The 27,728-nt window shown below is 39.6% G+C and overlaps 2 protein-coding genes across 6 annotated transcripts; both read right to left on the reverse strand.

The window, feature by feature from the left end:
• Positions 1 to 9: 9 nt before the first annotated feature.
• eif2ak2 (eukaryotic translation initiation factor 2-alpha kinase 2) lies at positions 10 to 27,728 on the reverse strand. 4 transcript variants are annotated; one of them, XM_064318393.1, is made up of 19 exons: positions 27,359 to 27,728; positions 26,130 to 26,248; positions 25,789 to 25,924; positions 25,335 to 25,489; positions 24,753 to 24,876; positions 24,401 to 24,486; positions 23,549 to 23,695; positions 22,581 to 22,713; positions 21,517 to 21,575; positions 21,272 to 21,368; positions 20,808 to 20,842; positions 19,115 to 19,210; positions 17,995 to 18,114; positions 17,366 to 17,485; positions 14,706 to 14,910; positions 14,257 to 14,400; positions 2,023 to 2,124; positions 1,859 to 1,921; positions 10 to 1,179 (listed from the first exon to the last, which is right to left on the reverse strand). In XM_064318393.1, exons 2-19 carry the CDS (start codon positions 26,234 to 26,236, stop codon positions 1,051 to 1,053), a joined length of 2,058 nt encoding a protein of 685 aa, XP_064174463.1. In that variant the 5' UTR covers positions 26,237 to 26,248; positions 27,359 to 27,728; the 3' UTR covers positions 10 to 1,050. The 4 variants fall into 4 exon arrangements, with proteins under 4 accessions (XP_064174463.1, XP_064174462.1, XP_064174460.1 ...); XM_064318392.1 differs by lacking the exons at positions 10 to 1,179; positions 1,859 to 1,921; positions 2,023 to 2,124 and adding exons at positions 6,483 to 7,583; positions 8,286 to 8,348; positions 13,933 to 14,034 and having other exon boundaries at positions 23,549 to 23,692; positions 27,359 to 27,526; XM_064318390.1 differs by lacking the exons at positions 10 to 1,179; positions 1,859 to 1,921; positions 2,023 to 2,124 and adding exons at positions 6,483 to 7,583; positions 8,286 to 8,348; positions 13,933 to 14,034 and having other exon boundaries at positions 27,359 to 27,523.
• Positions 2,822 to 5,102, reverse strand: LOC135245350 (eukaryotic translation initiation factor 2-alpha kinase 1-like). Of its 2 annotated transcripts, none has more exons than XM_064318394.1 (5): positions 4,396 to 5,102; positions 4,203 to 4,280; positions 3,564 to 3,683; positions 3,091 to 3,359; positions 2,822 to 2,916 (listed from the first exon to the last, which is right to left on the reverse strand). In XM_064318394.1, the coding sequence occupies exons 1-4, from the start codon at positions 4,887 to 4,889 to the stop codon at positions 3,245 to 3,247; spliced, it is 807 nt and encodes a 268-aa protein (XP_064174464.1). In that variant the 5' UTR covers positions 4,890 to 5,102; the 3' UTR covers positions 2,822 to 2,916; positions 3,091 to 3,244. The 2 variants fall into 2 exon arrangements, with proteins under 2 accessions (XP_064174464.1, XP_064174465.1); XM_064318395.1 differs by having other exon boundaries at positions 2,824 to 2,919.

Below are 27,728 nucleotides of genomic sequence, written 5' to 3' on the forward strand. Positions count from 1 at the left end.
AGTCAAGTCTAATTTTATCCAATATTTTATTTCTGGTTGACATGAAAATGTAACTATATTCATGTAGCATAAAATTCACCTTTTATTTACAGTAATGTATCAGCAGCACACCATATACAAGATACAAGTATCATAATTGTAGTTTAGCTACATGTATGAAAGTGCACATACTGTAAATGTAAGATGAACATTTCTAGAATATTTGTGACATTGTTGTTCATCGTATGACTGACACAGATGTGGTTAATTCACAACAAAACTGACAGGACATTCCTTTGCATATGTACTTGACACGTTCTGTGGGATTTGACCCCTTGTTTAAAAAATCATTTTTTGTTTAAGCAATTAGGCTTAAGCAGGCTATGACGCATCCCCATACATTATTACAGTTGATAGAAGCATGTATGGACTATCTCCTTTACCTCTTGTGTTGCTAATGCTTCTGTGTAATTCAGAGACTGAAATGCAATTTCATGATCAGCTGGCACAGCCTGCAGGTGTCCAATCAGAGGGCTTGCTCTCACATGATGTGACAGCCCGGCCAATTAAAACCCTAATTCCACAGATCACAGTCTACATCAGAATGGTCAGGTTTTAACACCTGTCACTGTGCCATAACCAAGTGTTTCAGATGGACAAGCTACCTGGCAGCTTCAACATATCTTTTTCCAGTAGTTCTTTTTAAAAGCATATACCTGCTTTATATTTATATTTCCCCACACTCTGTTAACAGTAGAAACAGAAACGTTTTTATAACATTTTTCTAAAAGTATATGCTGTATGTTTTACATACATGTTTCTTTGCGAAAAAATTGTTGTTGCGTGATCTTTCCTGTTTAGAACAGGCTCCATGTAAAAGCAGTTAAAAAGCCCTCTCCCAGAACATGATTAGGTCATAAAAACATAAGGAAAATGTCTGATATGCAAGGTCATTATAAAGTGCATAAGAGCTTTAGCGCTGACACTGTTTGACATCAACCCTGGTGAATGCATGTCTATCCCACACAGTTAATTAATTGTGCATTGTAAACACTCGTTGTTGAACAATGCTCAAACGGTAATATTCTTAGGAATCGGAAAGGTCTGCTCTTTGAGCAGGACGTTCAGCTGCTTGGCAATGTCTTTGGCCCCTGGCCTGTTTGCTGGAGCTTTAGAGAGCATCTTGCGGATGAGCACATGCTGAAAAAAACAAACAGATATACATCATGCGCTCTGCACAGCCAATCCTTCTCTCCTTCTCACTACTAAAACAATACACCGAAACATACCGATGGCAAAACCAGGATCCACGTTACCTCTACCAGAACTTCCTAAGATTTGTTAGAGCAAGATTCTGAATTCTAAAACAAATGGACAAGACGGATCATAAGCTTTCTGCTTACTCTCCTGCATTCATTTAGGACACTGAAGAAACAGTGACAGAAAAGCCTCTAAAAACCCACAGCCTTTGGGGAAACCTGAGTCCCTATACTCCACATTATCGGGAGTGCTACCATCATCTGAGAATATTGCTGTGCTTACAGTATTCGTTTATATTGATGGGGAATGCTCTCCATCACTGGAGAGATGGAGGAGAGGCAATGCTCTTTATCACTGGAGAGATGGAGGAGAGGCAATGCACTCCATCACTGGAGAGATGGAGGAGAGGCAATGCACTCCATCACTGGAGAGATGGAGGAGAGGCAATGCACTCCATCACTGGAGAGATGGAGGAGAGGCAATGCACTCCATCACTAAAGAGATGGAGGAGAGGCAACGCACTCCATCACTGCAGACCTGATGGACTAAAATGGCAAGAACAATGACTCTAAAGCGAATAAGAAGCGCGACATATTGATGAGGTTTCAGCGACGCTCACCTCGGTGGTGTACTCTGTACAGAACTCCTCCGGAAGCTCTCCACACCTCAGACCACCCCAAAGCTGTATAATGACAATATGGTACAATTTATAAACAAAATGGCATCCATTCAGTTCACTAAAAACCATTGGGGTGAAGTCTGAATGATCATCTACTCCCTCACCTTCGCCCGCTCCATTCCAGTTCCAATCCTCCAGAGGAGTTCGAAAAAGATCAGGCCAAGGGGAAAAATATCCACTTTTTCATCATATGACCTCTGGTCTTCCTGTCAAAGTAAATTTAATCCTATTACAAACAGCAGTTGGTATCAATCTAACAGAGAGCATAAATGACTATCCAAAGTAACCCCAGATTGATTCTTCATCTTTTGCGCCCATTCATACCTGTTTGAACAGGGTCTCTAACTACACGTTCGTCAGCCATCTCCTGATAGAATGGCCTTTAAATAACCCACTTTTTCATATTAAGACTCAGGACACGAGCGGGTATAGATAATGGATGGATGGATGGAGATTCAGGACACAGTCCTCCCAGTACATGCAGACAGTCTGCCCAACATTAGCCTTAAGTATAAATAAAATTAATATCTATTTATAACCTGTTCGGGGCTCATGTAAGTCTCCGTTCCTTTCCCCATGGTCCTTTCAATGGAAGCGCCATTTCTGTTCGTTATTCTTGTCACAAGTCCAAAGTCTCCAATCTTAACTGTACCATCGCTTCCAAACAGTATGTTGTCAGGCTACAGCAAAGCAAAGGAAAAAATACAACGTGTAATCCGAGCATGTAATCACTTTTCAAATAACATGCAACCAGCTAACATGTTGTATTTCATTTGTATTTCTCAATTCTCTGACATTTGACTCAAACGCCTACCTTCAAGTCTCTGTGAAAGTGTTCCTGGGAATGAATATATTCCACTCCGTTCACTATTTTCTGAAATATGTCCAGTGCCTCCTTTTTGGTTCTGGTTACCCCGCGGTTCCTTTCAGTAATCCATTTACTCAGTGTCCCTCTGCCACAGTACTCCATTTGAATGTAGAGGTAGGTCTTGGGGGCACTGCTGGGAGAACACCGTGAAAGCCAGAGAAGACAGGCACTAGTGAGAAACGATATGCAGTAGAAGAAAGGTAGCTGCAAAACACACTTATTATCAAACATCGCAATCAATTAAAGAAGTTGAACCAGCAGTTAGCTTGTGAGGCGTATAATAGGGAGTAAGTGTGAACTTTACTTTGATTTGCTGGATGCGTTTGTTGACTCTGTTTCGTCCTCTTCATCTGTTGACCTGAAAAAAAAATGTTGACCATCACTAAAAACGTGTATTTATTTGCACAAAACAAACATGACTTAATAAGAGCGAAGAATTAGCTCATAAGCATGTCTCATTACTCTCCGCTTTCACTGGACTGTAGGGGACTTGATTCTTCCCAAGCTGTGAAGTAACGCACAATGTTGGGATGGTTAAAGTGTGCCAAAGCTTTGACTTCACGTGATGCATGCCTAAGAGAGAACAAGGGACAAGCAATTTAAAAAATACTATCAGCATTTAGACACAACATTTTAGTGGGGGAAACAATCAATCAAACAAGACAAATTTTTAGTATGGTAAAGTATTTCCATTCAGAATATACATTTCACATTTAAGCATATAGTTATATATGCTGCTTTCTATTTAAGTTTTTTAAATAATTTAAAATCACTCACTTGTCAAATTCTACCACCTTAATCGCATAGTAGGTCTCATCAATCTTTTTTTTCGCTATAAAAACGGACCCAAAGCCACCTTCACCAAGCTTCTTTACTGAACTGTAGTTCTTCTGAAACCTAAAAATGCAAAAATTTAATAAATTTAATTTAAAAATAATAATAATTTGACATCCTGTATAACACACAGATTGTCTTCTAAGGTACATTCTGCAGGTAACATCTCTCCTTCTGGAAATAATTACAGCCACCATGTCAGACTGTCCTGCCTGGATCCAGTGAACAGCTACTTTATTCTGCTGTTAGAGACATGCACAATTATCCTTACAACAATTGGCACAAGTGTTGATAAGTCACACTTGGTAGTTTTGTTTTTTTGGACACACTCCTCCCAAACAGCTGTGGCCTCACATTAGAACTCAGAACCCATCTACAAACAAATATATCAAGGGGGTTGTTGTGTGTACTGTATTATTGCTGGCATAAATGCTCAGTAAATAAAGTTATTAGATAAGTTACTAAGTTCTGTAAAGAGTGTAGAAATACTGAATGTTGGGTGCATGAACAGAACTCTTTTGCAGGTATACAGGTGAAGCTAAAAGCCAATCTGCTCCCACGAGGTACAGTGGTATCACATACCATGAGAAAGTTGAAACAGATGTGTCACTGTCACTGCTTTCATCGACTGTTGACGTTATTGAGTCACCTGGGGCGTCACTGCCGACAAAATAACACTTAAAATTATGAAACCTTAAAACGCACACATGCAAGCAGATCTTCTTACTCAAGCACAGAACACACTCAAAAGTTTGAATTACTACATCATTCATACCGCCAAAGTTTGCTGTTATTGTTGCTGCCATCTTCATCAGTGCACTTCCAGGAGAAAGAACCATCTTTAGACAAGCGGGATTTCTCCACCTCTCCCCTGCTCAGCATGTCGTACAGTTGGGCGTTAACAGCTCTGCTCGGTTGATTCAAATCCCTCGCCAGTTCCTTGGCTGTAACTCCTTCACGGCCGGTGTGTGACTTCAGAATTGTCTTTATTTTGTGCTTTGAGGGAGTGCCAGTGGGGTTGGGCGTGTCATTCACCGCAGCAGACCGAGAAGGCCCCCCTAGAGACCAGAGTGGCGGGCTGTCCCCTACTTTCTGCAGACGACCCTTCCCCTGTAAGCTGTACAGGGCCTTGTTAACGTCTTTGGCTGTCTTCAGCCCCACACCTTTGGCGATCTCCAAGGCCTTTAACGGGGCCCCAGCTTCCTTTCTCTTTAGGAAAGCACATATTTTATCCTCCAAGTTCTCCATTGCTCTGGTATTCTCACACATAGACACTGGTATTGTGTGCTCTGTCACTTTCTGCCACGCTCCTGTGAAAACCACTCGGTCATTCGTAATCTTCTGTGATTATTTTTTTTTTAACGTATTTTTCTCAACATTTTTGTCTTCTTTCAGAGAAACATGGTCACACTGACAGCCAATGCCTCATTTATAAATAGTCACCTGTAAAATAAGCCAGCAAAGAAAGTAAACAACAAATTTAAAAAAATTCCCGTAGGTAGTTTGCTTTATTTGGATATGTTACATTTTGTCTGTCTCTGACATTGTGTTGCCTAACAGATGTGTTGTGCCTGTCCTGACCAGGTCGCTCTTGAAAAAATATTTTTAATCTCAATGAGCTATCCTGGTTAAATAAAGGTTAAATAAAATAAATAAATAGAACATTATTGCAAGAATGGCAATTTCCGAGAAAGCACGAACACTTTAGTTATATTGCATACTAAGCACAAAAACCTATAGCGTCTTTAGCCTATACGGAATTAAAGAAAAGGACGCCGTTGCGCCCATGACTGCTGTGTTGACAGTCGTTATTTACTGTACATGTAGGCTACTTCAACAAATATGTTTAATGTAGGGCAACTAGTTACAAACACTGGCGACAGAGTCAAACTGAGTTCTGCGTAGAACTCATAGATTGTCAAGCAATGCGATATGTTATCGGTTTAGGAGATCGACGTATTGAACTGATATGATTATATAATAACATTCCTTACCCTTGTGGATCAGTTTAGGATCGCGACTTTTCTGTTTGGTTCTTTGAAGATCGATAGCCTGCAATGAATGCATGTAGGCTACCCACTTTCAGGTGGAATATTAGTTTCGTTTTCGAGTAAACGGAAGTTACGGAACCGTATTCGACTTGGTCGAAACAAGTGAGTCATCGGTCGGCATGAGCTCGTCACTCGTCAGAACTCGCTGGTGGCGCTGGCAGTGCTGAACGCATTCACCACACACAGACGCTAGACCGTATGAAGAGCTGAGTCGCTTTAGTGGAATTAAATCTTCGTAGACTACTGGACAAAAATCAAAACAGACATGGCAAATTTGCAGGTCCAACTTGATAAAATGTGAGGTGCTTACCGAAAGCGTGCCCAACGGATTTCAGAGTTCGCACGATATGGGACGTGACCTAATGCATATGTTGATCAATTAAGATTCCGCCCTTTGCGAAGGGCTCTGTGGCACATGAAAATTTGAATGCACTCCAAAACGCAATTAATAAATTCTAGGAATTTAGAAGTAGCCTACTATGGGCACTAGCACGAACTATGTTTTCGTAATTTTACAAACGCTTGAATGTAGCTACATGGTCACGTATGGTTTTGCAATTTCCGAAGGCTGTGTCCGAGTCCGACGTGTTGAATTTTGTTAACAAACTTTTCTTAATACAATATAAATATAGTTTCATTGACTTATTTCATATTATTTCTATTTTATCTTGAAGTTGTATGCAGATTTACGGGGGTTTTGGAAAGTGGAAAAGAATATGTAACTACATAACGGAGAAACTACTGCATAGTGACAGTATCCCGACATTTACTGTGCATAATCATGACATGAAAAAATTCAAGGCGATAAAGACAAATTTAAAACCCATTTAATTACATTTTATGTATCTTAAAATGAGCAGCAATGTTACAGGCAAACTGAGCATCAATTCACAATTCCATCTGGCAGATAACATTCAGTCAGACCTTAATATGTCCTTGACATAACAAGACTTGACAGAACAATCACAGAAAAAAAGAATATGACCCATATGACCTCTAAAATAATTGTTGGAAGCAATAATCCCATATGACCACTGTAAGAACACCCACCAGACAGTAATAATGATTTCAATATTATGCAGTATCTTACATTGATATAGCAATTCATGAAATGTAAAATGAAATTGGATATCAGTAAAACTGAGATCATGAGACAGACATATCGACACCCAACTGAATATATAAAGCATGCAGACTTGGTGAAGAGATTTCGCCCAGCATTAGAATGGCTGATCTATTCATCCATTCATTTACTGCATTGCAATTCAAAAGGACTTTGCTTTTACCAAAATTAATACGTGTTGTTAAAATTTTTAAAAAAAGTGCATAATGCGTAAGAATTTAAAGGTGCAAGCGCTTATCAATTACTATTGCAGGTACGACAGGTGCATAGTAGTTGATTTACAGCAGCACAGGAAGGGGGTCACATGATTTTATCATGACGTTACATTGATTCATTATCCACCGACATGTTTTTTTTTCTGAATGGATGTCAAGGTACAGCATCTCAGCAGTGGCAAAGAGCAACATGGCTGCCAAAACCACAGGCTCAGAAATAACCACAGAACTGAATCTACACCTCTGTGACCCAGGCCAGTCTCAACAAAAAACGGTACGTTGCGAGATTCACGAAGTTGGTATTTATGGCAGGGCTGCGATTTTGAAGCCGCTTGTATCCAAGGCTAACAGAGAGAGATGCATAACCTGGTGTAAGGAGCACAATGTTTAAAGGCACACGTCATGACAGGTGTTTTCGTTTTTCCCTCCTGTAACCTCAAACTGTTTTCAGTTCCTGAAGTGCATTCTGATCTTCTTTAATGCTAGTGCAGTATTTAGCCAGTTCTGAGGCAATCTCTCTGGCGTCTGGTCTGTCCTCTGGTCTTTCTGACAGCATTCGCTCAATCAGTTTATACTGAAAAACACACACAAATAAAAAAATGGTTGTGATATAATCAGGTATTTTGTCAGATCTGAACTAAATATGGTTTTAAATATTACTCAAAAAGTAATTAAAACTTACATCAGAAACTGTTACTCAAAAATAATTAAATATAATGTGTAAGCAACAAATTATTTGAATACACACATAGGCTACACATTTCAAGAAGAAACAGAACTAGCTATATAAAGATAAAGAGAATCAGATAAATGTGCATACATGGCCATTTCAGTAACTGCCATACTCGGAGTAACATCAGAGTATTAGTGTGCATATAAACGCACCCATTGACTGGGAACCAATGATTTAATTAATCATTAATACATGTATTAATGACAGTAATCAATGTATGTATTCATTTATTCACTGACATATTAATAAACCATTTGTAATTTCAACATATGAATAATTAAATACTTTCAAAGAATGTTTTTGTGTTTAATATTTGAATATTACAAAATATTTGCTTTAGATGAGCGTACTTAGGAGCGTTTAGGATCGGGAAAAGAGTTGGTATTCACAAATAAAATTTCAAATACAATTATTTTCTCTTTTGCATTTCATGTACACAAGTAACTTTGACCCAAATTTTCATCCAAATATACTTCGTACAGCTGGCTAGATTAGCCTCAACCATACAATATTTTACATCTATATAATAAAACTATATCATACCGCTGTGTTGTGCTTCATGCAGAACTGTGTTGGAAACTTTCGCCTTCTCACATCTTCCCAAATCTGTGAATTTCATTGATTAGTAGTAGTAAGAATGCTAGCTAAACACTTATTTATGGTTGCTTTCTTTTTAAAGAACAATTTGCTTGGGGACTACTGGGTATTACATCCTGCTAAATGCAAGAAAATGAACAACGATTGGAGGACTGGCATGTAAAGTGATTTTTGTTTCAAACAGTTACCCTGACTAAATAAGTTAGTTGTACATACAGTACCACACTGGTTTACCCACATTAGTCCACAGTAAATGTTTAGATAAGGAAGCTGTCTTCAGCTGTCATTCTTGATTTTCTGTAACAGGTTGACTTAAGTACAAGGATTGGACAATATAACAGAAACAGGACATGAAAAAGGACTTTAAATCACAATTACAAAGGCAGCTAAGTGGGTGAGCCATATTAAGTTGAATGCCAATTTGAGCTATGTGTCAGCTATATAAAACATCTGACAAGCAGCACTTTGATATGCAAGTTTCCAAAGTAATATAGGGTGACCAAAGAATGTCAAAGAGGCTAAATAGTCAGTGCTTGAATTGCAGGTGACAAAAAGTTATTGGGATGGCAGGTATGCCATCCCGCCAAGTTACGCCTTGGCGGGGGCATGCCCCCATACCTATACAGCACCGAGAGTTTGGCACTTTTCAGGGTTCCCCACAGAAATAACCACAACAGCCACAGACACTCAGCCCTTAAAAACATTAAATTCTGTACATTCTGACCCCATTTCAACAGACAGAATTCATAAACAACTTCACATGTCCACACAATAAAGCCCCAAACTAAGGGGATTTTGCGTTTTCTCCTTCTTCTTCTTCTTCTTCTTCTCTTTCTTCTTCTTCTTCTTCTTCTTCTTCTTCTTCTCATTCTTATTTTTCCTGCCGCCTATCCCACTAACAACATGTCTCCCCATTGGACATTTCACTAACACCAGCCAAATCTGCCCTACACGACCCAATCAAAAACGCGCATACACACGAAAAATACCCATACATTTTTATTCTGAAACATTTCCCGTTCAAACAGGTAGTCCGCCTGTGGCCTAGTGGGTAAGGTTACAGTCTTGGGAACACAGGGTCCTAGGTTCAAGCCCAGCTTAGAACACGTTTCTTTAACCTGCTTCAACCCTCACTAATAATTGTCTACTAGCCTACTTATCAATTATTGCTTTTGCACCATATTTACCCGCCGTTCACCGTTCAGTTATTAACCGGCTACAATATTGCTAAAAGCCACATGGATTCAACGGGAGCTCTTCTGTGCTTACTGGCCTGTGTTCTTTAAAACCACCGGCAGGTTTGCTAATGATATTTCACGCATTGCATAGCTATGGCATTAGCTAACGAAGTCACGGCAAATGTATTCCTTTCATTAAAAAGTTACACCAGTTCACCACTGTGCCATTTCTATTAACTATATTTCTTCACTTGGCTACCGTACAAAACTTTCATATCAGCAAACGCCACGTTTCTATTTCTACATTCATGTTACCTCGCTCTGTTCTCTATCTAGCCACATACGCTACAAACAATTACTACTTATGTACATTCTGCAACTCCGCAATTTGAACAGCTAATCCATCCGTGGCCTAGTGGGTAAGGTTACAGGCTTGGGAACACTGGGTCGTATGTTCAAGCCCAGCTTGAAACACGTTTCTTTAACTGCTTCGATCCTCACTAATAATTGTCTACTACTTCTTAATTATTGCTTTTGCACCATTTCTACCCGCCGTTGACCGTTCAGTTATTAACCGGCTACAATATTGCTAAGATATATGCATTATGACTTACCGTCTGTACGTTCAGTTATTAACCGGCTACAATATTGCTAAGCCATATGGATTCAACGGAAGCTCTTCTGTGCTTACTGGCTTGTGTTCTTCTTTAAAACCACCGGCAGGTTCGCTAATGATATTTCACGCATTGCATAGCTATGGCATTAGCTAACGAAGTCACAGACTGGTAAACCTCACTCACTCACGGCCACCCATGTGCATTTCATGACGCAAATGTATTCCTTTTATTAAAAGTTACACCAGTTCACCACTGTGCCATTTCTACTAACTATATTTCTTCACTTGGCTACCGTACAAAACCTTAATATCAGCAAACGCCACGTTTCTACATTCCTGTTACCTCGCCCTGTTCTCTATCTAGCCACATACGCTACAAACAATTAGTACTTATGTACATTCCGCAACTCCGCAGGTTGAACAGCTAATCCGTCTGTGGCCTAGTGGGTAAGGTTACAGGCTTGGGAACACCGGGTCGTATGTTCAAGCCCAGATTGGAACCCGTTTCTTTAACTTGCTTCGACCCTCACTAATAATTGTCTACTACTTCTTAATTATTGCTTTTGCACCATATCTACCCGCCGTTCACCGTTCAGTTATTAACCGCTTACAATATTGCTAAGATATATGCATTATGACTTACCGTCTGTACGTTCAGTTATTGACCGGCTACTATATTGCTAAGCCATATGGATTCAACGGAAGCTCTTCTGTGCTTACTGGCTTGTGTTCTTCTTTAAAACTACCGGCAGCTTCGCTAATGATATTTCACGCATTGCATAGCTATGGCATTAGCTAACGAAGTCACAGACTGGTAAACCTCACTCACTCACGGCCACCCATATGCATTTCATGACGCAAATGTATTCCTTTTATTTAAAAGTTACACCGGTTCACCACTGTGCCATTTCTACTAACTATATTTCTTCACTTGGCTACCGTACAAAACCTTAATATCAGCAAACGCCACGTTTCTACATTCATGTTACCTCGCCCTGTTCTCTATCTAGCCACATAGGCTACACACAATTACTACGTATGTACGTTCTGCAAATCCGCATTAAAACATTACATTTAAAATCATGATTCACTCATAAGTATAACTACTAGCACTGAACATGAGAAAAACACATTCGTGCAATAGATTACATTACAGGTAAATAATGTGTGCAATGTTATTTGACCCTCCACTTCAACAACCAATGTTCAATACCGACTGTAATATATACCATTTGATAAGGAATATAAGCTCGCTCATGGTCACTCCATTTACTTCGCACTATACTCCGTGATCATGTCAACCTTCACCTACATGCTCATTCTGCTAAAAACATATTGTTTCAACTACGGAATTTCGTAATTTCATTTTAATTTCTCTCGCACTGTTGTTATTCTCTCATATGCAAAGCCTGCTGGGACATATGCGTCTGCTCCTATTCTCCACTATCATGTTTTCCGGTTCTAGTTTAGCAAAACGGCGAGGAGGATTCCTACCTGCAGATTAGCCTATCAAAATGCCTTATAAACCTTACAAACACTAAAAGTGCATCTCCACGAAATAACAGACAATGGAGCAGGACAGAAGGATAAACCTTACAAACACTAATAGTGCATCTCCACGAAATAACAGACAACGGAGCAGGACAGAAGGCTACACAAGTTGCGACCTAGGGAGTTATAATTCTACGGGCGTGTTGATTATTTTGTCAGTCAAGGCTCGTTGGATGGACGTCAAATCCGTGAGTACATACCATATTCCATCTGCGTTCCTGATGCGTTTACGCTTACGCCACTGCATCTTATCTCACAGCCACTGTTTTACATATATAGCAAACCGAAACTGCTGAACGGTACACGCTCATCAGACTGTACAGATTCACACAACGATAGCCATAATCCACAACCGTTTCTTGCAGGGTCGCATTTCTCACTCTCATAATAAAACGCTTTGCAAAAAGGACTGATATCTCATAAAAAACACGTTTTCAACGTACAAAAATGCCAAGTTACTAAAAAGTATTGATATCAAAATGACGCCAAGTTACGATACTACAAACAATATAGGCTATCTTGCCTCACCGAAATGACATAAGATGTATCTCAAAGCAATGCTACCCAATATTTCCTCAGTTCTTTCAAGTCACTTGGCCCTGTGTTTTCTAATCTTACCATTTCACAATGTCATGCAAACTTTCTGTCAGATCAAAGAGACAAATATTTCGAATTGCCTCATGGAACACATTGAACATTGTACATTGAAATTAATGTATAAATTAATTAATGTACAGAACTGCTGCTGAGCAACGACAGGAAGCACATTTCTCCAGAAAACATGTTTATACTTCCATGTGCAAGTTATTGTATATTTGCTACGTTTTTTATTTTGTGCTACGTACAAAATACTGCATGTAAAACACATATTGTACATACATACATAGAGAACTTCTTTATCCGCATGGGGACATTTCCCTGGCAGCATCTTACATTCACATTCACGAACACACTTGTACCAAGAAACACACTATCATTCACGCAACAGAAAGCCTGGGCAGCGAAATACATAGGCCTACATACCAATACAAATTGGACATACACACACCTATTCAATCAATCTTGACTGTGAGAGAGCCATCCACACATATATTTGGCCTGTTCATGTAGTGCATGCTTATACACAGGGCCAAGTGACTTGAAAGAACTGAGGAAATATTGGGTAGCATTGCTTTGAGATACATCTTATGTCATTTCGGTGAGGCAAGATAGCCTATATTGTTTGTAGTATCGTAACTTGGCGTCATTTTGATATCAATACTTTTTAGTAACTTGGCATTTTTGTACGTTGAAAACGTGTTTTTTATGAGATGACAATATATGCCACACATGAATAAACTGCACTGGAAAAGAGGAAGAGAGGTCGCGAAACGAAGCTCATTGATAAGGACAGACAGGATTTAACAGGATAGCTGTGAAGCACCCCAAAACTCTGTCCTCAAAAATTACCACTTAATTGAATCAACACTTCAGTGACCCAGTATCAATAAAAAGCACACATAATGATCTTCCCAAAGCTGGTCTTAATGGCAGGGCCACCGTTCAAAACTCCTGATTCAGAGATCTTTGGTGAAAGTCAAAGGAAGCCTTCAAACTGCTGTGTCTGTTACCAACAGTTAAACATGGTGGTGCATCTGTAAATGTATGGGGAGTCCCAGGGTCCAATGATTCCTCTGCATGGTTGTATAACTGCCAAGAATTTCAAAACCATTTTACAAGACCAAGCGCACCCTAGAGTGCAAACATCCTTATCACGTCGCCATATTCCAAGATGGTAACACTACCGTGCACACTACTGAACGCATTCAATGATGGTTTCACGAACACCAGGATGAAGCCAAACGCATCCATTCCTTCCCCCCAATGACATCATTGAGCTTTTATGGAAAGTTCTGGAGCACAGAGTGCAAAGTAGCTCTCCACCTGCTTCATCCCTCAAAGTACTGGAGGCTTTCCTTCTTGAAGAATGGTCCAATATCCCACTACACACAGCTCAGAACTTGTTTGACAGTGTTGCAAGTGTTGCAAAATGGACTGAAGATGTTATGAAGGCAAAGACCTTATTAGTTACTTGATATTCATATATTGTTAGGACAGGTGTTTCCATTATATTGTCAAAAATTGCCCACAGGATAAAAGCCCTCTGTGTGCACCTAAATTATATTACCAACAGTGGAGACAATGGTCAATCCAGCTTTATGTATGTTTAAATTATGATAGGTGAACACGACAATAGGGCGATACATACTTTTGATCTTTCGATATATGTCGTCATTCTCCACAGAAGTTCAAAGTAAATCAATCCCAAAGCAAAAATATCCACTTCTTTGTCATATTTATGCTGGTTCATCTGTCAAGACATTAAGGCACATTAACACACACACACACACACACATACACATGTGTGATATATAAAATGAACAAAGCCGGCATTAAACATTAAATACCATTTCAGTTTTTTTTGTCGCCGACATGGTCGACCTTTTAAGGTTAACGGCAATGACACAAAAAGTACAACCGCACTCAGCTTCCATTAACATTGGTGCCTAAATCACGTCCTCCGCTGAGTTACCTGCTCAGGGCTCATATAGGACCGTGTCCCTTTTCCTTTGGTCCTCTCCAGCATGGCTTCATCGCTGTCACCCTCTGCCGAGGTCACAAGCCCAAAGTCTCCGATCTTCACGGTCTTGTCACTCGCAAACAGTATGTTCAATGGCTGAGAAAGTAAAATATTCTACATGTACACACCTTCAGTTGCAATGCTCTAAAATACAAATAAAAGCATACACATATATCTTACAAATCTAAACTTCTTTAAAAAGAATTATGAAAATAATTGATTGTTAGCATTTCAAGAATTGTTGAGTTTAATTACAGAATGCAGAAGGGTATAGCAGTATAGTACATAAGGAAGCTTGTACTCTCTTATCTGAAGTTACACTCTTATGACTTACAACCTTCTTGCCTCCAACCCAGCTCCCTCACCATTACATAGCATTTTGAGTGTGGCAGCCAGTATACCTTCAGGTCTCTGTGAATGAGCTTCTTTGAATGGATGTACTGCACCCCATCCACCACCTGCTGGAGAATGTGCAGGGCCTTTTCGTCCCTCATTTCCTGGCCGCTGTTGCCGTTTCGCTCTTTGATCCACGCCCTCAGAGTGCCTCCCTCACACAGTTCCATTTGTATGTACACATACTTTGCTGTTGAACCGCTGTCAGAAGTGCTGTAATAACAAAATAATCCTTTAATGAAAAAAAACATTACATTTTCATCACATCTGGGATAAATGGAAAATTACGACTTCCGTGGTTGGCACCATCTAATTACTAATTACATTAAATTACATTTAGGCTATTTGGCTGACGCTTTTACCCAAGGGATGTACAATAAGTGCTTACCGAAGTCATTGGGTCAACTATAAAACACAGGTCCGATAAGGTAATACTCATTGTATGTAACAGTTATTCATAGCCATGAACACAGTTTACACAGTAATCACAGGCTAGGTCAGAAAGTAATGTTAAGTCAAATTAGTGTACCACAGTTAATTCCTAAAATGAGAATCAAGTCTGAGTCAAAAGCCATTTTCACTATAATCTAAGTCCACAAGGCATTAAGCTGCAAAATGTTGATTTAAGTAAACGCATATAGTGCCTGAAGAATTGAATAGCTTTTTGCACAAACCTTTTCAATGAGTCTTCTCCCTACACATCTATCATATGCCCACTGAAGTCTCCTGAGCCAAAATGCGCATAAAAAAGAAGCTTAACTCAAAGGGATATTCAAGTTAAGCATGCATATCCCAAGCGAGAATCGTGGTTATGCCCAGAAGGAAAAAGTCCCTGTTCACCCAACCAGTTACCAGTAACACGAGCAGTTGATTGTGTATTAGTGTGACCTGCTGGAGCTGAGTGTGTATTAGTGTGACCTGCTGGAGCTGAGTGTGTATTTAGACCTGCTGGAGCTGAGTGTGTATTTAGACCTGCTGGAGTTGAGTGTGTATTAGTGTGACCTGCTGGAGCTGAGTGTGTATTAGTGTGACCTGCTGGAGCTGAGTGTGTATTTAGACCTGCTGGAGCTGAGTGTGTATTAGTGTGACCTGCTGGAGCTGAGTGTGTATTAGTGTGACCTGCTGGAGCTGAGTGTGTATTTAGACCTGCTGGAGCTGAGTGTGTATTAGTGTGACCTGCTGGAGCTGAGTGTGTATTTAGACCTGCTGGAGCTGAGTGTGTATTTAGACCTGCTGGAGCTGAGTGTGTATTTAGACCTGCTGGAGCTGAGTGTGTATTAGTGTGACCTGCTGGAGCTGAGTGTGTATTTAGACCTGCTGGAGCTGAGTGTGTATTAGTGTGACCTGCTGGAGCTGAGTGTGTATTTAGACCTGCTGGAGCTGAGTGTGTATTTAGACCTGCTGGAGCTGAGTGTGTATTAGTGTGACCTGCTGGAGCTGAGTGTGTATTAGTGTGACCTGCTGGAGCTGAGTGTGTATTAGTGTGACCTGCTGGAGCTGAGTGTGTATTAGTGTGACCTGCTGGAGCTGAGTGTGTATTAGTGTGACCTGCTGGAGCTGAGTGTGTATTTAGACCTGCTGGAGCTGAGTGTGTATTTAGACCTGCTGGAGCTGAGTGTGTATTAGTATGACTTGCTGGAGCTGAGTGTGTATTAGTGTGACCTGCTGGAGCTGAGTGTGTATTAGTGTGACCTGCTGGAGCTGAGTGTGTATTAGTATGACTTGCTGGAGCTGAGTGTGTATTAGTGTGACCTGCTGGAGTTGAGTGTGTATTAGTGTGACCTGCTGGAGCTGAGTGTGTATTAGTATGACTTGCTGGAGCTGAGTGTGTATTAGTGTGACCTGCTGGAGCTGAGTGTGTATTAGTGTGACCTGCTGGAGCTGAGTGTGTATTAGTGTGATGTGCTGGAGCTGAGTGTGTATTAGTGTGACCTGCTAGCTGAGTGTGTATTAGTGTGACACTGTGGAGCTGAGTGTGTATTAGTGTGACTGCTGGAGCTGAGTGTGTATTAGTGTGACCTGCTGGAGCTGAGTGTATTTGTGTGACCTGCTGGATGAGTGTGTATTAGTACCTGCTGGAGCTGAGTGTGTATTGTAGACCTGCTGGAGCTGAGTGTGTATTTGACCTGCTGGAGCTGAGTGTGTATTAGTGTGACCTGCTGGAGCTGAGTGTGTATTAGTGTGACCTGCTGGAGCTGAGTGTGTATTAGTGTGACCTGCTGGAGCTGAGTGTGTATTAGTGTGACCTGCTGGAGCTGAGTGTGTATTAGTGTGATGTGCTGGAGCTGAGTGTGTATTAGTGTGACCTGCTGGAGCTGAGTGTGTATTAGTGTGACCTGCTGGAGCTGAGTGTGTATTAGTGTGACCTGCTGGAGCTGAGTGTGTATTAGTGTGACCTGCTGGAGCTGAGTGTGTATTAGTGTGACCTGCTGGAATTGAGTGTGTATTTAGACCTGCTGGAGCTGAGTGTGTATTTAGACCTGCTGGAGCTGAGTGTGTATTTAGACCTGCTGGAGCTGAGTGTGTATTAGTAGTGACCTGCTGGAGCTGAGTGTGATTATGTGATGCTGAGTGTGACCTGCTGGAGCTGAGGGTGTATTAGTGTGACCTGCTGGAGCTGAGGGTGTATTAGTGTGACCTGCTGGAGCTGAGGGTGTATTAGTGTGACCTGCTGGAGCAGTCAGAAGGGTCCTGCTGGTATCGCGTGTCTTCGATCCAGGCGTGGTAATACCGCACAATGTTGCGATGCTGAAGGTCTGACAGTGCGTTGACTTCTCGAAGGGCTTTCCTGAGAGATTCAGGCACATTCAGGGTGAATATTCTGTCGTTTTATGGAACAGACCTCACACTATGAACATCAGAAACAATGCACAACTACATTAGGCACTCCAACATTGACAAAATATTAAAGTGATGTTTCACTATGAAAAAAATAACTAAATCTTAAAATAGTTTATTCCTAAAATGTCAAATGCATTACAGCCCATTATATAGACTCTTGTTTTATGTCCACATTCACATTTAAATGGCTTTAATAATTTTTATAGTCTGAAGTACTAAAAACATTGAAAAGCATTCTGGGGGTTTGCTGAGATCAGACTGTTGGGAGTTGTTCAGCAGTGACCATGTGATCAGCAAGCCTTGGCAGAGCACTCTCCCTGCACAATTACTCCACTGGTTGACTGCGATGTGAACACAGGAACAAGTGTAACTGGGGAGTCGTGCTGTTCCGATTTGACTGGGTATTCCAGACAGGGGGGAAAATTAGGGAATAACCAATTGCTCCAGTTTACTTACTTTGTACTCTTCACAATTTTCACTGCAACATTTTTGTCTTCAATTATTTTTCTTGCCTTGAAAACACGGCCAAATCCTCCTTTTCCAATTGACATTATTTGGTCATAATCCCTTAAAAAGCTGAGCAGAACAGTGAGTGTTAGATATAACTCTTTGGAAAGCATAGCGCATCAAATGCTGTGGCAGATATATTTACAATATCATTATCTTTAAGTGCATTGCTGTAATCAAAAGAATATACAGCTAACTGGAAGAATGTAAGTACATACCAGACCTGGGTCAAATACAGCTACTACATTATATTACATTACATTTGTTTAGCAGACGCTTTCATCCAAAGCAACGGACAAAAGTGCATATTATCGTCATTGGAACAAGTACAAAACACAGGTTCGATAAGGTACAATACTCATTTCGTATGGACTAATCAAATCATTTTAATTTAAAATATTTGTTTCGTGTATTTCAGTTATATAGAAATAAACCGAGGAAGACCAATTCCTTTTATTTGAGGTATTTGTAATGTGCATGCATGTACATGCATAATACATGTAAAAATGTACATACATAATAATATAATATTTACAATGTAAAATATTATTAGCCTGTATATCTAAATACACTATAATAAAAAAATACATCATAATTATTAGCCAAAATATTGATCTGAATGAGATAATCACAGTAATGATGAATAAAATCAAATTCTGCAAAGATCATGCAGATCAAATATTTGAACTTTGTACTGCAAATCAACTTTTGTAACACACCAAGCCCACACTTGCTTAGGTCCTGCTGAAAGGCTGAAGCTAATCAAGCGTGGGCTTGGTTAATACTTGGATGGGAGGCCACCAGGGAAATATATAAATATAATATATATTTGTACAAGTATTTTCTCCATAAATAATCCTAATAAATGTATTTGAATGGCCATGAAATATTGGAAATGAGTATTTGACCCAGGTCTGGTTTATACTATTCAGTACATTTTAGTATAGACCTATTAATGTATAAATATTTTGTGATCAATACAAACACACACACACCCATAGCATGGCAGAGCATACATGTAAAGTGAAAGTTCAAAAAAGGCTTGTCAGATACATTTTTGATATCTTACCATGAGTCTGGAGTGGTCTTTTCTGGTACTTTTTTCAAATTGTTGTTTTTCACACCACTTTCCTTTGATAGCGCATTGGAAAAACTAGGCGCCAATCTAAAATAAAAAAGAAAAGCTAATTAAAATAAGTTATTTGGGATCCATACTTGATAGCCAGTTTTCAGAACTTGAATCAAACATGTAAAGTTACAGGTAAAGTCATTGGGACGGTGACACAATACTTGTTGTTTTGGCTCTGTACTCCAGCACATTGGATTTGAAATAAAACAGTCTGCACTGTAACCCCATGCACTGTCAGCTTTAATTTATATTTACATCCATACTGGGTGATCTGAGTAGGAATCACAGCCCTTTTTCCCACGGCGTACAGGAACTGCCGCCGTGGGCTATGCATGGCAAATTGTGGTGACTCACTCACAGACGACCTTTCAGGGACGTTTTGTGGGACGCATGAGCAGATGGTGCCAGACAAAATGTGTCTGTGGAAGGGAGCTGCGCCGTGTATCTGGATGGTTCCGTGCTTGTTATACATAGTCCCCCCATTTTTGGCAAAAATATTGTGAAAAATATTTTTTTAAGTAATCTTAAACAGATTTGACATCTTTAGTAATTGTTTGCAGATCCTTTGCATTCGATGACTGCTTGACCCATAGACACCACCAGATGCTGGGTATCTTCCTGGTGATGCTCTGCCAGGCCTGTACCACAGCCATCCTCCAGTTCCTGTTTGGGGTGTTTTACCTTTAATCTTGTCTTCAGTAAGTGCAACGCATGTTCAGTTGGATTCTGGATGGGTCATTGACTGAGCCAGTCAAGCATGTTACACTTTTTGGCCCTCAGGGCTATAGCAGTATGTTTGAGGTCATTGTCCTGTGACAAAGTGAAGCCATACTTGAAAAAAATTTTTTTTGCTAACCTGGCCATTGTGTTCTTGAGGCTTACCAGTTGTTTGTATCTTGTGTGAACCTTCTGGGTTTATGCTGGTGTAGCCGTCTCTTTATGGTAGTGTTTGGCACATCTATGCCTACATTCTGGAAAGTGTTCTTGGTCTGTTTGGCAGTTGAAAACAGGTTTTTCTTCACAACTAAAAGTATTCTTTGGTCACTACACACTACAGTGGTCTTCAGTGGTCTACCAGGTCATTTGCTGTTGCTGAGTTCACCAGAATGTTTTTGCTTCCTAACAATGTATCAAACTGGTTTCTCCAAATGTCTCGATTTATTCTGATTTTTCAGCCTGATGATGACCAGTTTTATTGGCTTTGACACTTTTTTGTTGAGAGACACAGCAACAGACTCCAAATGCTTAGAATCAGCTCTAGACCTTTCGCTAGCTTTCTTGGCACACAGCTGGCCAAGAGACAGCTAAGCAGCCTATTGCCCCATTACTTTTTCTCCCTTAAAATGGAGAGCTATGTATAAAAAGGGCTGTAATTCCTACACGGATCACCCGATGTGAATGTAAATACTCTCAAATCAAAGCTGACAGTCTGCACCATATTCATTGTTTTATTTCAAAGGCAGAAATAAATAAAAATAATGTTCTGGAGTACAGAGCCAAAACAACAAAATTTGTATCACCGTATAAATACTTTTAATTTTTAGTATTTAACCATATCTTCATAAAGACAAAACATAAGGTATTCATATGACCTAATTGGAAATATAAAAAGAATGAAAGAAAAGTTACTTACTTTCTCTTTGGTCTGACATCTGCTGAACTGCAGGCCTTAAAAAAACATATCCATGGATTACAAAACACAACTGCTATAATCAGAACATTCTTCTGTGCAACGTTAAGCCTTTTGCGCAGATCCAATTGAGGAGCACACATAATTTGTGGCAAACAAAATGCTAAAATTTTAAGAAAATTGGTGCTACTGGACCAATGCTATCTTTGAACAGTACTTTGGTTTTACTTTTCAGTCTTACTTTTTTAATTAATCAGCAATGCTTAGATACTTCAGGTGACTGGCTAACTCCTGTGCACATGTAACAATAAATCACAAATGTTATCTGGACCAATACTCTACATTTGAATGATTAACTTTTTAGATGCACAACTACATTTAAATTTAATGACAGTCAGGATAAGGCTGAACGAAGCCAGCGCTAATTGACGACACATCTGAAGTCTTGCATTGAACGGGAAGCTCACCATATTAGGCCTGTTAGCAGTGGAAGAGCTTTGGAAGACGATGCCTCCACTGCTGCTTTCGGCCTGGTTATTCATTTCAGTCTTAACCTCAGATTCACTGCAGGAGCAAAACAAGACAACACAAACTGAAATCTGTCGTCGTTCATCTATAATGGCATTCGCCATTACAGTCACTGTAAAATGTCCAGTCATTTTCCCACAAAATGGCGGCCAGGTCAGCCGAACGGCGGCGCTCCGCACCCTACCGTGCGCTAGAAGGAGGAGATGGTGTGCCGTCCTCTGAAACTGTCCACCCGCCCGACACCTGAAGATAACAAACGCACATACGGGAAAATGCTGAAAGACAAAGTGCCTCGCGTGGTGTGTAATGCAATAACCTGAAGGAGACTAATCCTTTTCTGTATTACCTTGTCAGCCTCTTATATCATATCAGAGGAATTCTGGCCCGCTCCTCCTTAACAAAAACTGCTTCAGCTGATGGATGCTTGAGGGCATTTGTTTATGCACAGCTATCTTGGGACAGTGTCCGACCTGGGCATCAAACCTAGAACCCTTAGGTCACAAGCCCAGTCCTCGAACCATTACCCACCACTGCCATCCTAATGATGCAGTCATTTACTCCAACATTTACCATGTTGACAGGTGCCTGTAGAGCTCGGTAAGTAGCTTTAGGGTTCTCAGCACTTTCTCAGAGGAAGATACAATTTGATCTTTGGGTGATTTTGCCAGTACACCCCACCTCCTGAGTAGACTGTGAACTATCCTACATGTTCTCTATTCGCAAATGACCTTTCTCACTATGGAATGGTGGGTTTCAAATTATCTGTAAGTGGCTTTATAACCCTTCCCAAACTGATGAGCAGCAACAATTGCTTTTCACAACTATCTTTTGTCCTTGGCATGCTGTTCTAACACAAACTTGAATAATCCAGACCAAACTGTCAGAGTTCCTGCTGTCATAAGCAGGTGGTAGCACTTCCTGTTGTTAACTAATTGTGTGCACTAGATTAGCAGAATCTGGTTCTAATTACCTTCTTAACTAACATGTAAGCAGTGGAGCTTCTGCATGTTGGCTTGTTTTTGGATGAATAAATAATGACAAAGTAAAATTTGAGCGTGTTAAGAGTCGCACAAGGTTAAATTCATCTACTGTTTGGACTTAGTGAGGATATGAAATTAGAGTTAGATATGTCCTCATAACTATATAAAACCACAGACCTGAAAGAGGGAGCACTTTCTTTTTCACATCGCCATGAATGTAATACATGATGATGAAGATGATGATGATGATGTTTTAAGCCCACAGTACCTGGCTGTCCCAGTCAGACTGCTCCTGAAGAGCTTCCCAAGCCAGCTGAGAAGCCAATTGCTTCGCTTCCTTGGCACTCTTCCCCTGGCTTTCAGGGTATTCCTTTTTATCAATCACTACTTTATACACAAATCTGTGAGAATATGAAACAAGACATTAATTATTATTATTTATTTATTTTAGAAAAGCACAACATTTTTGCTTTTAGTTGGAGATCCCTTAGAAAGAAATCACGTGTTCAAAAACTGTGTCAAAAAAACGTGAACACCCAAAATATGTACATGTGAACTGGATATTTTCACGTTATTGGCTTTTTTTACAATGAAAATTCAATATTTTCATGAGACTGACTTTTTCAAATGTGAGCTACCATTTTCACATGTGAAAACAAAACATGTGACTTATGGAACATAGGTTTTCCACTCTAATCTTATAAGTGGAATTATTTTTATAGTCCACTCTTTTTATAGTGGACTATAAAAATAATTCCACATGTTTTGTTTTCACATGTGAAAACGGTAGCTCACATTTTAAAAAGTCATTCTCATGAAAATATTGAATTTTCATTGCAAAAAAGTCAATTACATGTGAAAATATCCAGTTCACATGTAAATATTTTAATTCACGGGAAAATGTTAAATTCATGTGAAATTGTGTCTTTAATTTGTGAAAAGGCAAATTTCACATGTGATTTGTTTCATAAGGGATAATATGCAAAATGTAAAATTTGATTGCATTTTTTATCCATAAATTTTGCTCACATGTTTACATATGTAAAAATATAATACAGAGAAGAATATCACAACCTTTTTAATTATATGAAAGTTGTTCAGATTGAACACATAATGTGGTGCCACGTGTCCAAATATCTGGACCTGATCCTGACCAAAACTCTGATTACAATACATTTGCATTTTCAGCTAGTTGTTTTGAGTCAAAAATGTTTCATTTTGTTTTTAAATACTCACACAGGATCGTGAGCGGGACCTTTTTTTTCAACCAATTTGTAGTCACATACACGTTTGGTCGTCTGGCAGTACGTATTCAAAATTCCTATGTAGTTTGTTTCATGCTTCATTGACGGGGTTTCAGCTGCATAGGACCTATTCAAACTGCTATGGGTTTCAATGGACAGGGAGGGAGAAAACACATCAGGGAAACTCAAGAGAAACAAAAATCAAGACATGAAACTGAAGGATTCCATACTTTCAGGCAGTGCTAAAACATATTTATGCTGTTCTAGTCTGTTACTCACCTTAAAGAACTAAAACGCAGTTTGAGGAAATCAACAATGCATGCACATCCATTGCAAATGGTGTATTAAAAATGCTTCTTTAAAAATGCCCCCTAAAATGACCCAATTCCCTATAAAGTAATAATGCAGTATAATAGTAAAATCAGATGTGGAACTTGCCCTTTCACATGTGAAAATCACAATTTCATATGTGAATTTAACATTTTCACATGTGAATTAAAATATTCACATGTGAAAGGAAAATAGGTCACATTGTGTCCTATTTCAAATGCTTTTTCAAATGCAAACTACAATTTTCACATGTAGAAACAAAAGATGTGACTTGAAATAGCATGTTAACTTTTTGCGCTCTCATTTTACAAGTGGGTTTACTTTTAAAATTCATATGTGGTTTTTGAACACATGCATTTTTTGTAAGGGACAATAGTAGGCCTACACAGTCTACAATAGTACACTGAAGTGTAATAGTACAATAGTACTCAATAATGACCGGTCTCTGCTCACTCTTTTTGAGAGAAAAATAATCTCAATGTTAAAAGATACAGTGGAGTATAGATTGACCTACCAGACAGCAGACAAACCCTGACTCAATGCTTCATCTTGTCCAGTGGCTTGTCCTGTGGCATCTCCCGGTTGGCTTTCGTCTACCCCCTTAAGGAACCAGAGTAACAATTAAGAAACAACCAAAGGGAACCTTAACCTAGTCATCCATTTTAAAAACAGAACACGTTACTCACCAAATATAACACTTACTACTACAAAACACTGGCAGGCCGGCTGTATTAAGCCTTTACTGATTGACTTTATAGAGCAATTCCAGAATGGAGGCTGGGTACTGGCTATTTGGTTTGATGTGTCAGTTTATTTTCATACTGTTGACCTCACCCATGCCATGCCTGTAATACACAGGCTCTCACCTCTTTGTTTAATTCGCTCATTAGCTCCTCATACACAGCTTTTGCTGCCAGCTCCTTGGCCTCTCTCTTTGTGCTCCCAAAGGCTTCTGGGAATTCCCTGCTGTCAACGACATACCTGCAGCGTCTAACAGGACAAAGAGATTTGAGCCCAATTGCTATGGCAACATCAAATTTGCATTCTACATAAAAGTGAAAATTTGTGACAGGTTTAAAGCTTCAAACTACAGTACATCTGTCACCACTTTCTTTAGCACAGTTAACAGTAAAACAACAAAAAAGGGTCAGAGGTCATAACCTGAACTTGACAGAAAGGTGTGGCCCATTTTCCTCTCCAAACTGTATCCAGTCACAGCACACCATTTTTTCCCCATTTGGAATACACCCTCTAAGCCACTGCAGATACAGCACCATGCTAAAGTACTAAAGTAAAGAAACCTACTGCAGCTGACGGTGGCAGATTACTATGTGACCAGCGCTGCTATGAAGTATAACAGGGGTAGGTCAACTACCGACTGCCAACTGGCTATGTCATCACAGCCCGGCCCCGCCCCCTCCCCATTTTGTTTAAGGCTGAATACTTACTGTGGAGTGTTGAGAGGGCCTAGTTGTGTTGATTCAATAGGCCTGCAAGTCCACTTCATTTTATGGGCGTACTCGTTGAGCCAGCACACGTAGTTTGGCTGTGTGATAGGCCCAAAGCTTGGGCGTGGAGAGGGACATTCAGCTGCCCTGGTCATCTGCACAAAACCAATTGGGAATGCTGTGATATTTACCAATCAACACGCTAACTTTTCACCAATAAATTCCACAACAGCAATAATGCCTTAATTGATAGAATATGTTAAAGATATTTAGGAGAATAACAGCTCTTTTGAATTCTAGCACAAAAAAAGATTTTGCACAAGTGTGCAAACCGAGCCACAAAACAAAAGAATGTTTGATTCTTATTTCTGTTGCTGTATAAGTTTACTTATGGAGTACTGTTTGGTAAACAGGATGATACACAGCACAGATTGAATTCCATGGGTCTTCTTACAGAGACATCCTGCTGGTCAGATTCACCATGGATGGCTTGTAGAGCATTTTTTGCTGCATTTTGTTTAGCCTCTTTCTTGTTGCCCCCAACTCCAGCAGGATAGACCTTGTCATCCAGCACAACTCTGATTGTGAATCTAGAAACAAGGATAAAAGAAAGAAGTGCTCTAAACCATGACACCGTTCATTTATGGCACAGATCTATTACACTACGTTATATTTGTTTGGCAGGCGCTTTTATCCAAAGCGACATGCAATAAGTGCATACCGAAAGCCATCTCTCTGTTAAAAAGCAGTTCCATCACATAAACACATTAAGAAAGACTCAGCATTCTAACTTACATTCGGCAATGGTCTGGTCCATCTGCACAGACGTCCTCGTATCTCAGAGACAAGCGGGATTTCTGCGCAAGTTCATTCAGTCTGGGAACATAATTTTGCACATCCATAGCCTAAACAACCTGTAAAAGAAACACATACATACATACATCATACATACATACATACATATAATCATGCTCACCAAGGCCATTAGCCATAATACGTACGTATGTATAATCATGTCCACCAAGACAATTAGCCATAATACAGTAATGTACACCTAAGGTGGAAAATCCAGGTTCAGAAAGTTCTCACCAGCATTTTGTCCAAAGAACCTGGATTTTCTTCAGTCAGGATGTAGAACTAATTAGAAAAATAAGCTGGCTGAGTCTGTGGGTGGAAGAAACCCATGGCAGGACTTTTACTCTCTGACCCCCGGAGACACTGAGAGTTTGAAATGAATTAATTAGACCCTAACTTGTGGAAGGATGTGTGAAAGTTTCTTGCTGCCATACTGTGGAGAACCAAAAATGCCAAAAATGATATACATTTAAAAAAATGTCAAAATAAATTAATGAACCCAGAAATAAATTAATAGATAAAATCCAATTTTTTTATTTCCAGATTTACTTAAATACAGGAATAAATAAATGCAGAAATACCCATTTATGTCCGGTTTTATTATTTTTCTTTCGGTGTGCATTTATTTGTACATTTATATTTTTTATTCATTCATTTATTGAGTCATTTATTTTTATTTAGCCTTTTTTGATACTCGTACATCGTGAACGCGAGCAGCTGGCACAAATGCACTTCACTCAAAAAAAAAAAAAAAAACATTTTTATATGACAATGATTAATTTTATATTTTGTCCTTATTACAGTATTCATGAGTGAGAGACAGGGACCAACATACAGAAGTAGCTAAAGAAACACCAAAACATACAAAAGTGTCTACGGTAGTGCTTAACATGCATGCACACTGTCCCGGGAGCACGTAGTATTGATCATGCATTGAATGTAATTAGCTACGCAACGAATTTTAAAAGTTCAGTCAAAATGCATGCTATTCCATGAAAGCCAAAACTTTTACAGTAACGCTATTTCCAGCTAAAATGCTACGACTAATTGCCTACAGATGATCAGGCCATCTCAAAGACTGCGTAGTGCACCCCTAATAAAAACATTTGAACATCATACACGTGCCATGAAGAAATTAAACAATATTTTCATTATAATGCTTCACTTACCGAGATAAATGCAAAGAATAGCCACCATTTACAGGCGGACAGCGACTGCAATACACCCAGATAGTTTCGCTTTGCTGAGCAGGTTAAGTTTCTATTTCTCAACATAAACGTCATCACTAACGATGGCGACTGCGCCGTGTTAGCCATTTGAAACCTGGAAACAATCCGTGTGGCAGATCATCTGACTGTACGAGGGAAATTCAAAAAGTCAAAAAATATAGGACTCCAGCCAGTGTCCCACTGCCTGCCAGAATCCTGACATTGAGCCAAGCCCCAATAGTCGGAAGAATAATTATTCTTCCTCTCATCCTAAACTGAGTCAGAAAACTCCATAATCTTATCTTTCTGTGCTATTGGAGAGGGGAAAGCA

The sequence above is a fragment of the Anguilla rostrata genome, chromosome 18 (genome assembly GCF_018555375.3).
Source record: "Anguilla rostrata isolate EN2019 chromosome 18, ASM1855537v3, whole genome shotgun sequence".
Lineage (NCBI taxonomy): Eukaryota > Metazoa > Chordata > Actinopteri > Anguilliformes > Anguillidae > Anguilla > Anguilla rostrata.

Excerpts from the sequence above, each read along its gene's own strand:
- LOC135245350 (XM_064318394.1), bottom strand. The coding sequence starts at position 4,889 with ATGTGTGAGAATACCAGAGCAATGGAGAACTTGGAGGATAAAATATGT. Across the intron at positions 4,281-4,395 it reads AATAACAGCAAACTTTGGCG|TGACGCCCCAGGTGACTCAA; the intron begins GTATGAATGATG and ends TTTTGTCGGCAG. Across the intron at positions 3,360-3,563 it reads AAGGTGGTAGAATTTGACAA|GCATGCATCACGTGAAGTCA; the intron begins GTGAGTGATTTT and ends GTTCTCTCTTAG.
- eif2ak2 (XM_064318390.1), bottom strand. The coding sequence starts at position 26,236 with ATGGATGTGCAAAATTATGTTCCCAGACTGAATGAACTTGCGCAGAAA. Across the intron at positions 23,696-24,400 it reads CAGGGTTTGTCTGCTGTCTG|CAGTTTGAATAGGTCCTATG; the intron begins GTAGGTCAATCT and ends TGAAACCCATAG. Across the intron at positions 14,911-17,365 it reads CCTTCTGACTGCTCCAGCAG|CACTTCTGACAGCGGTTCAA; the intron begins GTCACACTAATA and ends TTGTTATTACAG.